Source organism: Actinia tenebrosa, unplaced genomic scaffold, assembly GCF_029948245.1.
Source record: "Actinia tenebrosa isolate PJP-AT-01 unplaced genomic scaffold, QUT_ActTen_1.0 PGA_scaffold9__36_contigs__length_13948895, whole genome shotgun sequence".
NCBI lineage: Eukaryota > Metazoa > Cnidaria > Anthozoa > Actiniaria > Actiniidae > Actinia > Actinia tenebrosa.
The window spans coordinates 9,545,344-9,560,679 of record NW_028292586.1 but is presented as its reverse complement, the minus strand read 5'-3'; the positions used below and the strand labels follow the sequence as shown (position 1 = coordinate 9,560,679).

Genomic DNA, 15,336 nt, shown 5'->3' with positions numbered 1-15,336 from the left:
CAAGATGATCTTCTCTTTGAGGTTTCCGTATTCCATTAACACATATGGATATTGAGCAGCTCTTAGATGAAGTCCCCGCGCAGTTAGATGAAAGTAACCTTAAGGAACAACTTAACATTCTTGTGTCTTCTGGGAAGTGTAAAGAAATGATAGGCAAGGAACTTACCCATGAACAGGTTAATAAGTTGTCGGAAGAGGAGGTTAAGAAGTTCCATAAGAGGTACGAGGCCGCCCTTGCAAGTAAGACCACGGACGCCGTAGCAGACTCAGCCATTAAGCTGGCCACCAAGCTTCTCGGACTTGCGCTGCCCATAGACGACGTGGAGCAACTGCGGAAGGACATTAGTGATGACTATGTCATATCCCAAGAACTTAAGATAACCTGCGGGTGGTTGTCTTTGAAGTGCGGTAAGTTAATGGCAGTCGCCTCTGCGGCACTTCACGTAGCTCAGCATGTCGACTTGAAGGAGGTACTGGTGTCTTGGAAGGACTTCAAGAAGGACAGAGAAGTCGAAAAGGTCTTCCAGGCGGCACTTGCTGAGGTACCTGATCAAGTCGCCTCAAGTACTTAGTCAAGTCGTTGTCAAGTCGCCTCAAGTACTTAGTCAAGTCGTTGTCAAGTCGTCCGTAAGTCATTGTCAAGTCGTCATCAAGTTACTTGTCAAGTCCTTCAAGTCCCTTAATATAAGATGAGTGGCACCGAAGAACAACCACCCGTAGAAGATACCAAGATGACCAAGGCTAAATCTCCAGGCAGAGTCGCTGCCGGAAAGAAGCTCGCGGAGATGAATAAAAAGAACAAAGCCAAAAAAGAAGAAAAGGTGGAGGAAAAAGAAGAGGAATCCTTTATTAATCCGGGATACGTCATTGGCGCGTTAGGAGTCGCTATAGCAGCAGGCAGCCTTTACTTACAATGGCGGGCTACGAAGCCAAAAGTAAAGTGGGAGGCCGCAACATATCACGCACCTGTGGAGGTTAGAAAAAGTAAGATCCCTGAAATGGAGTAAATTTATCACCCGCGGCGACCTAGATTTTCCTTCTCGCTTTGTAATATAATGTCAACCGCGTTGTTGAAAACTGTTGAAGAAGCAGCTATTATTACTTCCATCGTTGCGGGTATTGGTTGGGTAGGTAAGAAAGTGCTCAAAGAAGACTTTACTGAAGACCCAAGCAAGAGCTTCGCTAATTTTGCTAAGATGACCGCTGCCGTAGGCGGGGCTATCATGGCAAAGAATTACCTACAGAAGGAAAAGTACCTGCCAACGACGTAACTCGTGAAAATCCCTGTGATTTTCTAATATATAATGGCTAGCGTGGTCGCAGGTGGAGTTATTGCAGCTTTAGCATTCACTGGAGCTAATTATGGTGGTCAGTATTTGGATAGATTAGTCAGAGGTGATCGCAGTGGAGATTTAGCCGCCGAAAGGAAGAGACACGACTTAGCGCTGGAGAAATATCAGCGAGACGTGGCGGCTTGGAATGAAAAAAGACAAGCTTACAGGGATTGGTTGGACAAGAACTACCAAGACAAGATGCAGGCGGATAAGAACTTCGAAAATACAGACTACGCCTTTAAGCTTTATGTGCAGGCGCACCCCGCGGCATCAACGGGGTTAAGAAAGCCTCAGTTCAAGAATTACTACCAGCCTTCTAGGAAACAAAAAGACAATGAATTGGTCTTTGTAGGAGTCGCAGGGCTGGCGGGAGGCGTAGCTTTGGCGTATCTAATATAATGATCGTCTTTTTGGAAAGCGACAAGAATAACTTTACCACTTATCTGAATCCCCCCATCAAAGCCCATAAGGTTAGGCTGGTTAGTTGTTCTTTGTACAATTCTTGGTATAATTTAGTCAATGCCTTGATCACTGAGCATAAAGGCGGCGGCAATTATCAAGGCGTATTGCTGCCCGATGGACATTACACGCCAATCACCCTTGCTAAGGAATTAGCAAAACACGGTTATACGCTCACCACAGGATTGCCGCACGAAATGACCTTCAAACATAATATGCCAAACTATTCAGTAACTTTTGGAAAGTCTGACCCATTGGGATCTTTATTATGTGCTTCAGGCAAGACAATTACCGACACAGCCATACCTGTGAAATGGAAAGTCGCATCCTCTTACGAAGTCTATTGCGACTTGGTCAATAGTTACAACAATGGAGAAAAGTCTTCTCTTATGTCCAAGTTTCTACCCAAAGGTAATCCATTTGACCTGGTAGAATACACTCCCATTTCTTTGAGCTATGACTTGTCTAATTTGGTAGAAAGCATAAACATCACCATTAAGGTGGACGGAAAGACGGTGGATTTTAACGGACGCAAGATCAATCTTGTCCTATCCTTCGCTTGAATCAAGCGAAGCGCGATTCTATTCATATAATGGGCCGCGTAGAGGATAAACTCAAGAGGATTTACTATGGGCCTGAAGGCTATTGGAAAGGAGCGTCGGCCATCAAGAAACTCGCGACCGCGGCCAGGGTATCAGAAGAAACGGCTAAGAACTGGTTAAAAAAACAAACCCTCTGGCAGGTTTATCTTCCCGTGCCCAAGTACATTCCCAGGCCCAGCTTTACCGTAAATGTCCCCAATGAAGTTCATCAGGCGGATTTGCTTTTCTTGCCGCACGATAAGGTGAGAAAAAAGACCTATAGATACGCTTTGACCGTAGTGGATATCGCAAGCAGATATAAGGACGCCGAACCCATAACCAGCAAGGATTCTGGGGAAGTCGCAGAAGCCCTAGGTAGGATTTATAAGCGCGTCTTGAAATGGCCTAAGCTGCTGCAAGTGGATGCGGGGACAGAGTTTATGGGCGTGGTTACTAAGACCCTGAAAGACCACAGCACTAAGATTAGGAGAGCCGAAGCAGAGTACCACAGGGGTCAGAGCATCGTCGAAAGATTTAATAAGACCCTGGCAGAGCGTCTCTTTGGATACCAGTATTGGAAAGAGCTGGAAGATCCCTCCAAACGCAACAGGGAATGGACACAGCGGCTCCCCCAGGTCATCGTGGCTTTGAACAACGAGGCGGCCAGGGCTACGGGAATGAAACCCAAGGATGCCATAAAAACGAAACACGTGGAACACAAGTCCTACGTCAGAAGTTCAAGGGCGGTCGGACTGAAGGAAAAAAAGCTACCCCGCAACATAGTGGTCAGATACCTCTATCAGCCGGGGGAACTCGAAGGTGGCAGTAAGAGAGCCACGGATCCTAACTGGTCTTTGGAAACGTATGAAATTTCGAAGTCCGTCACCAAGGAAGGGCAACCCGTGTTGTATTACCTAAATGGCCCAAGTCGTGGATTTGTCATGGAAGAGCTGCTCATAGTCCCCAAAGACTCAGAGTAGCGCTGCTCCACGCGCCCGATTGCACTCTAGGCATGTCAGCCTTACGTTGCCTCTGCAATGGCCGCGTTTATTATTTATGCGATCCACAGAGAACTGCTGATCGTCATTTGGGTCAAACCTCCATAGTAGAGGTATGTTACACTTGGCACACCGTGCCCCTTCCTTATAGACGTCGTCCACGCATAGGTCGAACGCCATGCCTTTTCCTTCGTCGTGCCGCTTATAGCGAAGGAGTTTCTTAGCAATGTTCTCCTTTGCTATATCTTCTGGCGTTTTATCGTAACGCAATTGCGGACCCCAAGCCCTCCGCAACTGTTTGGCATGCTCCACACGGCTCACAGCGGTATATATCAAATTACTCCAACATAACCGCTGGTCTATAATCCATAAGGTTTCCTTTACGGTTAGACCTTGCGCGCTGTGGACTGTCATACAATATCCCAAACGCCAATCTGGATGGGAGGTTATTTTTTCGACCTTTCCCATAGGCACCCAGGCTTTATCATGCGTTACCGCGTTTCGCAGTTGGACGTCGGTGCCTGGCACCCACACGTTTCTCTTCTGCATGCGGGTATCGTGGGGCTTGTAGCAAACGGGCACCAAATGGCCAGGGAATCTTTTGCGGTGTACGCTTAACAAATCTTTCTGTATTCGCGATTGTGCTGCGCGCTTGCTGCTCAACACCAAATCCTTTGGATGCCATGCGTAAAGGAAGTCCTCGTAAGACTTCGCTCGGATGCGTTTACGCAGCGTCTTGTTTTGCTCGGCATCGCTGAGGCCCCGAAGTTCCGCCTTTAAGTTTCTTACTTGATCCTTACTGCGGTAGTCAGCGTTGATTTCCTCTGCATGGTCTACCATTCCTTTTAACCATTTATGGGGCATTTCTCCGCAAATAGGAGGAGGTTGGCATGGATCTCCAGCAAATATAACTTGACACTTTCCGCGGAGGAAGTCTACGAATTCCTGTAAGATTTCTAATGGCACGGTGCAAATCTCATCCCATAATATAACCGGAGGTATGTCGCGTATTGCTTCTGGCACCCACTTTTGACCATTCCAGCGGAAGAAGCTGTGGTACGTTTGCGCGTCGTAACCCATCTCCGTCAATTCTCGTTCCAGACGGTGCGTCGGCGTTAACACCTTCACGCGGGGAAATAATTCCAAAACCCTGGTGGTCTTACCGCTGCCTCCCGGCCCGTATAGGTACGAGAAGCGTTGGTAAGAAATGGGGTCCACAACGGATGGCAATGGTTCCTCAGTGGGGACGGTGGCACCTTTTACGTGTTTCCCGTGGTATTCCACGCGTTCTCTCCAGGCTTTTATCTCTTCATCTTTCACACGCCATTGGCCACTTTCCGCGAGTTCATCTTCAGTGTAGAATTCTTGCATTTTTTCCAACACTTCAGGCTTCACGTAGAGGGAATCCGTAGCCACGCGCGGGATATCCTCTTTGTCAAACCGCAACAGCATTGACAATAGATTAATATGCGCATACGCGAGCATGCTGGCGCGCAAATGGTAATATTGCGGGCGATGATCTTGGTAATAGCACAACGCATTCCATTGTTGCTTGCCTTTACCTTCTATGAAATGATTCCACTTCTCTACGGACACCATCGTTCCTTGCTCATGCGCGCGTTTCACGAGGAAGCTCAACTCTCCGTCGTCGGTTATCAAACGCCGCTGCATGTGCTTTTCTCCTTCTTTTGCACCCTGGGTGAATTTGCCTATGACAATTCTGGCAGTGGGATTATGCTCCGGCAACCATTGCGTAAACGCGGAGCGACACAATATAGCTTCATGCGCTGTGTATGTGAGCAGTTCGCGCTCTTCGAGAAACTTCAGCAGGGGTATGGGAATCCATTCTTTCTCCTGCAGATGTTTCCCATACCACGCGTAAATTATCGGATGTAAGCCCTTTGCTAACTTCCATGTTGTCAACCGCACGAACCCCGTAGACTTTGGAGCATCGCACTTACCTGGCAAAGACACACGAAAGAACTGCGAATCCGGATGCCCGTAGCGGTCGTAATACTCCTTGCAATCCCCGAGGCCTTTAAAACTGGCAGGGTAACAATGTTTCATATCCAGGGAGACGTATTCGTTCTCGTCATACTCCATGTTCCACAGACCTCCATGGCCGTGCTCTACGCAGGCTTTGGCTATGTCTCCAAATTCCTTAGGCGTGGACTTCCATCCATTCCTTTTCTTCGCAGCTAGGAAGTCCAAACTACGGCTGCTTAAGACCTCGTCTGAAAAGTCTTCCCCTAATGTCGCACACGCACTTTGAATACGTTGATGCTCTACTTCAGGCCGGTAGAGAGTACCATCCTGCGTCATGAACTGACTTCCTTCCGCGTCCATCAACCAAACGGAATTCTCGTGGACCAATTCTGCCAACGGCGACGTCTTATAAACTTTGGTTTCCTTTTTCTTAGGGAACCCAAGTTCTCGCCAAGCATGTCCATTGTGTTGGTGGATGACAATGGGGGCACCTCTACCTCCATATTTTTTCGTCCCTTCGTAGATGTAGCCGCCCGTGATATCCTTCACGTGTATGCGGCGTTCTAAAGCCGTCTCTAACTTCTTGATGTTCTCAATAGTACCTCCAATCCTATTCGTGTCGCATTCCCATTTCCTTATGGCTTCTCTCCTCTTGGGCGTAAGCTTACCGCCACGAGCAGCGTCTTCAAAGAACTCTCTGACCAATTTCCCAACGCAATTACCAGGATGTCGCATTGGTCGCAACTTCTCGACATCTGGCTCCTCGATCTCGTACGCGTTGTAAATGACGACGGTAACCGGGTAAGCGACCTCATAGAAGAGCATGTCGATTCCCTCTAATGCCCCTGGTCGCGTATGCTTATTCAAGACGAACAAACTCTGCTTACCAGACGCCCTGATGGGATTACGGCCCTTTTCTATCACCCACTCGCCGTCCAAATACTTCACGAACGTCAACTCCAAACGGTAGTCGCCGTCCGGCATTCTGTCGATTATCTTTTCAGCCATCTCGTGATTCATCGTCTTGTCTGTCTTTCCCTCCATAAACGTCGCGAAGACAAAATCCGCATCTGAGTTATCCATCACCTGATTTCCCAGCCTGCGCACAGTTTCGTTTTGAATCTTGTTGACGGATGCCATGTATATCTAAGGAATATTTTACCCTCCATTTGCGACCCCAACAGAGCAGCAGTTAGGCAACAAGTCGCGCTGCAGGCTGATCACGCAAGACCCCCTGTAGGGCGGATTACCGACCTCCAAAACCCCACCCCCCCATGGCATTTTTCGACTTGTTAATTTTGGCGATGCAGGCAGTTCGCGAGTCCGCCTAACTGCTGCTTATATATTATACTTATTCGTTAGGAAGGACCACGCGGGCGTTTTGACTGCTACTGCTAGTCTTGATTAGGCAATGGTGTAGACTGGAAGGTGGTATTCTTATGTTCGTACAGTATATATGAAGACCACTTTGCAGTCTACGCCATTGCCTGATCAAGACTAGCAGTAGAGGTCGAAATGTCGCATTCCTCCGAACTGCCACAATTGTTCATTTTAATAATAAACATTTTATAATTCTCAGTTTACGATTATTATTATATAAATTATGTATGGCTATAGCCATAGGCAGATAAGACAGCTGACTCAGTCTTAATAGCTTATAATTATAATATTATACATGTAAGCTCATGCAACCTTATCCAGGCTATATACGGCTGATGCTTGGCTGATAGATGCACATGACTGATAGGCGGGTGGCAGCCGAGCGACTCACAACTGACAGTCAGGCATCAGTTGACCAACACCTGATGGCTGGTGATAAAATACACGGTTACCCAACTAACTTCATCCAACTTATAATTGTTAATAATATTTCTATGCTGTCCCCCCCTCCCCCCTCCCCAATATTAGTGAAGGTGTTTTGTAAGACCATTGTCATTCTAACAAACAGACCTCAGTTATTTATGTGTCTGTCCTCTTACGGACGATAAATTGAGTCATCACATTGTCAAAGTAGTGTGGATCGCCGAGTGGATCTGCACGCTACTTTGACAATATGATGACAAAATTTATCATCAATAAGAGGAAAGAAACATTAAAAAACTGATGTCTATTTGTTTTTCACAATAACAAAAACTTCTCATCTTTAGCGATCAAAACCAATGGAAAGAGCGCATGCTTGTTGACGTCAGCTTTATCTGTCTGTCCTCTTATTGATGGTTTTCATGGTGGCCATGTTGGAGGAGCTTAACAAAAGAATTGTCAATGAATTCTTTTTGTTATATCCTCCAACGTTGAAAACCATCAATTAATGGTAAAAAATAACCAATCAGCACGTGAGAAATTCGTAAGTTATTGTAAAACAATTAATATTGTTGGTCCTTGCCTTGTCCTATTTCATCAAAGGAGAAGCTTCCATCATATCCAGACAAGTAAGCTGTTGAATTCATAATGCATTAATAGCATTAATATTAAAAGAAGCCATATTAAAGCAAAAATAACTGTAAGCTGTCTGCCTTCATTGCGGTTGGTGGACTATCTAAGCTAATACAATAACATAAACATATCTCTATTTAGTTTGATTTAATATCTCACCTGTTATTGCAAAAGTGAGTTTTCCTAATGGTGGGTGAACATCAAAAAAGAATTTGTTTTGCATAAAAAAGTTCGTAAATTTTCCAAAGTGTACTTCATCAAACCTGCAAAATAAAAATAAAAAGTAGCTTTTAGTCCTGGGGGGTACTCCCATATATGGACTATACGGGGATGATCGCTGAACAGGGTATGGTTTTTCGAGCTTCTTGTCATAAACAGGGTATGCAATTTCACTCAAGTTCCAAATTTTTTCCTGAGTTTCTTGTCATATTCAGGGTTTCTACTTTCGAATTGACCCAAACTGGTTACTATGGTCTTCAAAAAGCGATACCTGAGCTGGCATGATAATTGAAACAGGAACTCAGTGCAATCAATTATCCCTTTTGTCATAAACAGGGTCTACGAATTTGAGTTTTTTTGTCATAAACAGGGTACCCCTTTCAGAATCCCAGCGGAACACTCCTACCCAAATCCTGGGGGAGTACCACCCCCCCCCCCCCGGGCTTTTAGTGCTACTACTCCAATTACAGGAACACAAAAGAAATGCCTCCTTGCGAAAATCTGAACGTTTGTTTTTTTTTCTTCAAACGTGTGAAGCAACATTAATTAAAAGCACAATATATTTTATTTTAAGCATTTTTGCTGTGGGCTCCCTGTGTCTGGAGCCAAATATTTTTCATTTATTAGCAAATAATGTTGGAAAAGCAAATATATGTATTTTTTAAAATAAAAATATGAAAATATTTTAAATTTAAAAAATTAACATACTTTTACTGAAAAACCGAGTTCCTGTGACATGACATCTATGTTTAATTTTACATAGCAAACATGGTTTTGACGCCATATCTATGTTTCTATACTCTGATAAAACAGCTTTCCAGCCAATCAGAGCGTGAGTTCGTAAAAATCTACTTTATACTGTAAATCAATTTCCACCCATTTTCATTTTTAAAATTTATGGACACAAAACTAGCAATTTCATGTGTGTGAGAAAGAAGATCGACTTACATTCAGTCGACTGCGGTATCAGATATCCTTAGACTCTTATGGCTCACATTATTTACCAGTAGCTTGCTCATTAGCAATTGATGGTTTTCACGGCTGTCATGTTGGAGGGATTTAACAAAAGATTTGCCATTAGTCTCTTTTGTTATATCCTCCAACATGGCCGCCGTGTCTTTTGTAATTACATTCTCTTGGGAATGATTGAAAACCATCAATACTCACTGACAATCCATGATCTATTTACAAAGCAAATATTCTACCACTTTAAAAATGTTGTCAAATAATAGGCCACTTCGCGTATCCCGTTACTCAACCTCAGCCTCGTCAGCGTGTAATTATTCTTTAGAATTTGACTACAGTCCGCACTAATGAAAGGAATTTTAACATCAACGAACAATTGAAACACTTAAAAATTTCACAGGTTGAAGGCAATTTCTAAAGAATATATTACATGCTGACAAGGCTGAGGTTGAGCCGCAGGATCTGTGAAATGGTCTATTGCACCAAATAAGTTTTACTTACACCACATATTTTGGTATAGTTAGCTGCCATAATCGTGTACCAAAGGAAAGTCCTAACAAGACCAACCATACAACATTAAGCTGCATGTTCATGACAAAAGGTGGGTCAGGTACACTATTTATCTTCACAGTTGAAACCTTTTCCTCAACAACCAAGCTGGTACCATTACCCTAGACAAAAAAAAAATTGTAAAATTATAAAAAAAATATGTAACTAAATGCATTTTATAGTTACTAATAGTTATATATCTTTCAAACTAATCTTAGTAAATAATTTACATGAAAATTTGCACAAAAATTTGCAGAACATTCAACCTGTTAATTCAGCTACATGTATAATACCCTCAACCTTAGTAGCAGTAATAATAATAATAATAATAATAATGATAATGTAAACTTTATTATATTTTCCAAATTCAATCTTAAATCTCACTATAATATATAGGCAATTTACAATTAGCTACTTGAATCTTTTAAACATAAGTACATGAAAAATACTAAAAACATTAATTATACTTTTTTTTCATATTTAGTTGTAACGAAAAGTTAAAACTTCATCAAGTCAGGGTCATCCCAGACTTTGTTTTTACAGCAAAATATATAATAGCAGTGCTTCAAGCCCCATCCTATGAAAATATAGGGCTAAATGTATAGGGCCAATATAGGGATTAGTATAGGAAATCACACGATCTCGAGTACAATTTGGAAATTAATAGACACAAGTAATGTTTTGAAAGTTCTTGTAATTGCATGAGCCTTTAGGCGAGTGCAATTAAAGAACTTTCAAAACATTATGAGTGTCTATTAATTCCAAATTGTACGAGAAGATCTTGCGATTTTTTGTTTATAGTTCATTCAACAAAATTTCAGTAAAAAATGCGAAGCGACGCTGTTCATCTTTGTCTATTTGGCGGCCGATTTTCAGTCCATCACGCAATTGAAATGCACTTTGTGTGCCTCTTTTGATGCATGAAGAAGCCCTTTTGTGATATGAACATTATGTGGCGCTCCACACACCTTCACATAATCTTTGACGGGATACAGACCATTTATTGTCAAGTAACCTCAAGACACTCTGTCTGGAGATACTATCCTCGGTTTGCAGAAAGTCTACTTTCTACATCTGCATTGCCATGAACTAAAGATGGAAGGCTTTTGAAGAGCGGCTTACTTGAATTCACCCTGTTGAGATTTCTCTTTGAAAATATCTGCCCAATAATGTTCATCAAGGCTACTGTCTGTGTCAACCTCCCCTGCCTGGTATACCTTCCACTCCTCTGTAACCAAATTAACTTCCTGCTAGTCTACTAATCCATCAGATATCATATTATTATTATGTATTATGAAATAATTTTGATCTGTCAATTCTACTTATTTTATCCAATGACATAAAATACTTTTTTCACACAGTCAGGTCTTTTCAAACAGATATATAAATAAAATGACAAATTATAAAATATACAGTACTGCTATATATGGCTGAAAAAAATTAATGGCAACACCAAACATTATGAAGAAATGGTAAATACTATATGCTGATAGTCCAACTAATATCTTATGGGAGTACAATTTGACTACCATGAAATTACAATAAAATTGAGATAGAACGTTATAGATCTAAATTTAACATGTCCTGCAAAAATACAATATAGACTAACACTTTAACATACCTTCAAAAACCTAAAGAAATTGGTAGACCTATATATCTTCAAGAAATTAAAGCTAGAATACAGAGTTTCAAGTGCATTTTTTTTTTGTTTACAAACCATGATCATAACCTGCTAACAGATGGTTCAGATGCTTTGTTATTGCTTACCAGTGCATGAAACACAAGCAAACATGAACATTTTGGCTGGTCTCACTTTTTTAAATCAGAGCTAAAGAATATTTTCACTGCCATATTTGAAAGAAAATTTTTTCTTTCTTTTATCCTTTTAACAAGACCCTGATCTCTATGAGCATAAACTGGTTTGCATATCTTCAACATACACCGTTGGCTCAAAGCTAGAACTAGTGCAAGGGCTTACCAAAATATCACGTTGTATTTTGCACCAATAAGACATGTTTATGTAGCTTGTAATACAGTGTCTCTAGTTAGACCTTAACAGTAAAAATAGAGACAAAACTCTCTCTAGGAGAAAACAGCATTGTGTTACTGTACATGTGTATGATGTGTACGTGCCACTACAATTAAATTTTTGACTTTTTTTTGCCTGGATTGAGAACCTTTCATAGTGGAGTGAATTGTTAATTCATTTTTGAAATACCTTTTTTATTTCAGAAAATATTGGAATTTAAAGAATGGCAGTCATTTTTCCTGATAACGTCATATTTTTTACAGTATGATGCTTGATCAGCCTAAGATTATGATAAGCTATATCTGAGCCCCATTTCAATCAAAATCAACCAAAATTAGTACTATTAAAGTACTCTAGCTTTGTTCTCTCCTATCCTACGAGGGTTTTCTCCTGATTCTCTGGTTTCCTCACTCCGTAAAAATCAACATGTGAGTTGAGCATAGAACATTTAATGTAGTGCGTGTAAACAAAAAGTGTCCCCAATTAAGTGCGTAAGTGCTAGAACGACTAGACACTTAAATAAAAGTGATATTTTTGTCTTAAGTTCATATCCTATTCAGCTTCATTTGATAGCTTACGTAGTTCTCTTCAAATGTTGGGAAACTGAAAAGTGTACTACTTGAAATCAAGGTATATTCCACATCAATCATTTTTCATGTATTTATATGCTAAACTTAGCCAATGATATTTCCACTTCATGTTTAGTTACAGTTATTAGATACTATAAAAAAGGATTTAAAGCAATGTCCTACTATTTAAGACAGTTGGAAGGTGTTTGTTTGAAAAAGTCTGTGACATCACCGATGTAATCATCATGCCCAGCCAATCAATTCAAGCTCATAGTAGTGCACCACACATAGTTTCAATTTCTTTTTTGATCAAAATCTCTTAATTGTTATTCATGACAACTTTTTAACTAACTCTTTTACATTTTGCATGTACAAAGCAAATAGGACTAATTGTTATATGCTTTAGTTATATATGTGGATCGAAAGTGTATATAGGTGGGTCGAAAAGACCTAATCGAAAAAACTTTTGATCAAAAAGACCACATTTAGCAAAAGACATTTCAGCTACTGAAAAAATACGATGTAAAGCATGGATAATAGCTCTAGGTCAAAAGCATCGCGAGATGTCTTATGAAGAACAATGTAAATTGTTAAATATTGGAATATCATTCCAATTATATACATTTTATTCATTGTTATTTAGGGGACCTTACTAAAGGGCTTACCTCATGGTCTTCCTTTTCTAATTATTTTTTTCTTCTTTTTCTTTTGAACTTGAATTTGACTAAAGTATTATTATCAAATATATTTGTGCTATACAAGCAATAAATTATCATTATTAACTTCTCTCAGAATTGCTTGACTTTATAATTTCCTTTGTTAATCAATATTTTGAAATTACGGTACTAATCTTATTTTGGTATTGAATTTATTTAAGCAAAAAGAATGAAGGACACAGGATCTAGCAGAATGTCACGCTCACAGATGTGGTCAGCACTGTACTCCATTCACTAATAAAGCACAGTTTTCACACCAATCAGCTGGCCCGTACTATCTTAACTATATAATAAAAAGGGCTAAAACCTTTTACGGCAAGGATTATTTAAAAATCATTACTATTGGTGAATTGATAAGAATTTACTGAGCCATGATTCATTGGGCTGAGAGGTATAAATATTCACCATTATTATACACTCAATGAAGTTGCTTGATTCTGATTGGACAAGAGGAGTACAATAAAATCCAAAATTGTACTTTGTAGAGTCCCAATTAAATTGCTCAATTATTTTAGTGTATTATAAACAAAACACTGCACAATCTTCTTGTACAATACAGAATTTATAGATACTTGTGATGTTTTTCTTTACAGCTCACCTTTCACCACTGTGGTCTGGGCTCAAGCCCTTACTCATACTGGATTATATGTGAGTTGGGTTTGTTTGATGTGTTGTTCTCTCCTATGCCACTGGGGTTTCCTCCAGGATATCCGGTTTCCTCCCTCTATAAAGAGCAACATATGAGCTGAATGTTGTATGTTGTAAGTATACAGTGTAGTGGTATTGCGAAAGGAAGTAACCTCACGGAAGTGGTGGTTGTTGTAAAATATAAATTGTAAAGGCTCGTCCAATTTTCAAAACTTTTAAAACATCACTAATACCTATAAATTCCGAAGTGTACTTGAGATCGTGTGATTTGCTATACTAAGGAGGCCATAGTACATGTAAATAATTGTTTGAGTATAACTTTGACTTGAATATCAGAGAAAAGTCATCATTCAGGATAAGATATGTTTATAATTCAATTTACTTTGAAGCTGTATTTTTTCTCACCCTTACGGGCCTCTAAATAAATACAGCAGCTTTCACTTTGTAAAATTATCTGGCCCATAGTTAATATAGTTAATATTAACTAGGTTTGGCCATAATACATAACTAGAAGTTTAATGCATATCCTCTATGCAATCACTGATAGCTCAACCAATCACAGCGTGCGAAAATCTATATTCAAGTATAAAATTATACTTATATTTTTTGGTTAGTAATGGGTCTTGTTATTAATTCGATAGCTTTATTTCTGAATAATGAAAGTACACTTGTTGAATAAGCTGACAGAAGGCGGCATAATGGTTATAATAAAATCAATCGTAGCAGTGAAGTCATTTTTAAAGAAACTGTGTAACGAGTCTTTTATAAATCTTTCCTTCAACTTTATCTTGAAACAATCTCAAGATTGATGACACTACATACTGTAAATTCAATATATAAGTCCCTGAATGCTTTACTGAATATTTTCCTCAGAAGTTTCAATCGATTATCCAATGAATAAATAATGGATGACAATATTTTACCTTAAGGAACGATGATTCTGACGCGTGGCTTTCCTTTAGTTCCCCTTCTTCGATGATTCCTATTTGCTTCTCATCCTGCAACGTTCCACCTCTTCTACTTGCCACCTCACTTACCATCATTTTCAAGATAAATTGCCATGGAAAACGCTAGGACTTTGAAAACACGCATAAATTTAGACAGAAAAAATTAACATATGATAAATGGCACACCTTGCAAGGCCCAGCAGACGTAAACTCAAACAACAGCAATCTCGTTCCCAGGGCCTTCTCTTCTCGCTTTTTTTTTTTTTTTTTTTTTTCATCCTCGTTCCCAGATCTTTGTCGGTTGTCGTTGCTCTCCGACAGTTCTGGCTGCGGTCAACGTCAGAGGCTCTAAGAAACCCTGTAAATTGTTGCAATTTGACAATCGTCTATTCACTATTGTTTAACGCAGCCACTACGATCAAGATGCTTACTCAGACGAGCACAACTCGTTTGTGACCCACCTGACAAACTTCAAGTTTCTTTTCCATTGTACTTTTTCTATACATATGTTTTTTTTTTTCCTTTCTAATATGTTACATGTAATCTCCCACGATGTAATCTCCATTGTGCTTTTTCTAAATATACTCAATTGAAGAATCGTTGTCGGGTTCAGAAATATAGAACATAGAAGTGGAGACCGAAATGGCACATGGGAAGTACGTTAATTAGAAGCATTGCTGTGACCGGCGAACCGTGGCATCATCCACTGTTTCTAATGCGCGTTTGACATTCTAAACCGACTGCATGGATGGCGCAAATAAATAAATGAATAATAATATAATTATGTCATTTCCCATGAGCCATTTCGGTCTCAGCTTTTATGTTATACTGTATGTTTCTGAACCCGACAAAGATTCTTCAATAAGCCTTTTCATAGTTTAAGAATCGATTCCTCTGCGCAT

General features: G+C 40.3%; 1 protein-coding gene across 2 annotated transcripts in view; it reads right to left on the bottom strand.

Annotated features, from left to right (window-relative positions):
- LOC116303058 (protein O-mannosyl-transferase 1) overlaps positions 1-14,645 on the bottom strand; it is a 44,307-nt gene extending 29,662 nt beyond the window's left edge. Inside the window, exons 1-5 of one of the 2 annotated variants that reach the window (XM_089025158.1) lie at positions 14,411-14,645; positions 13,438-13,563; positions 9,478-9,647; positions 7,951-8,054; positions 7,742-7,792 (exon numbers count right to left, since the gene is read on the bottom strand). In XM_089025158.1, coding sequence (XP_088881284.1) covers positions 7,742-7,792; positions 7,951-8,054; positions 9,478-9,569 — 247 coding nt within the window. In that variant the 5' untranslated portion in view covers positions 9,570-9,647; positions 13,438-13,563; positions 14,411-14,645. The remainder of the gene's footprint in view (positions 1-7,741; positions 7,793-7,950; positions 8,055-9,477; positions 9,648-13,437; positions 13,564-14,410) is intronic. The other variant, XM_089025156.1, reaches the window with a different exon arrangement.
- Between the last annotated feature and the right edge of the window lie 691 nt (positions 14,646-15,336).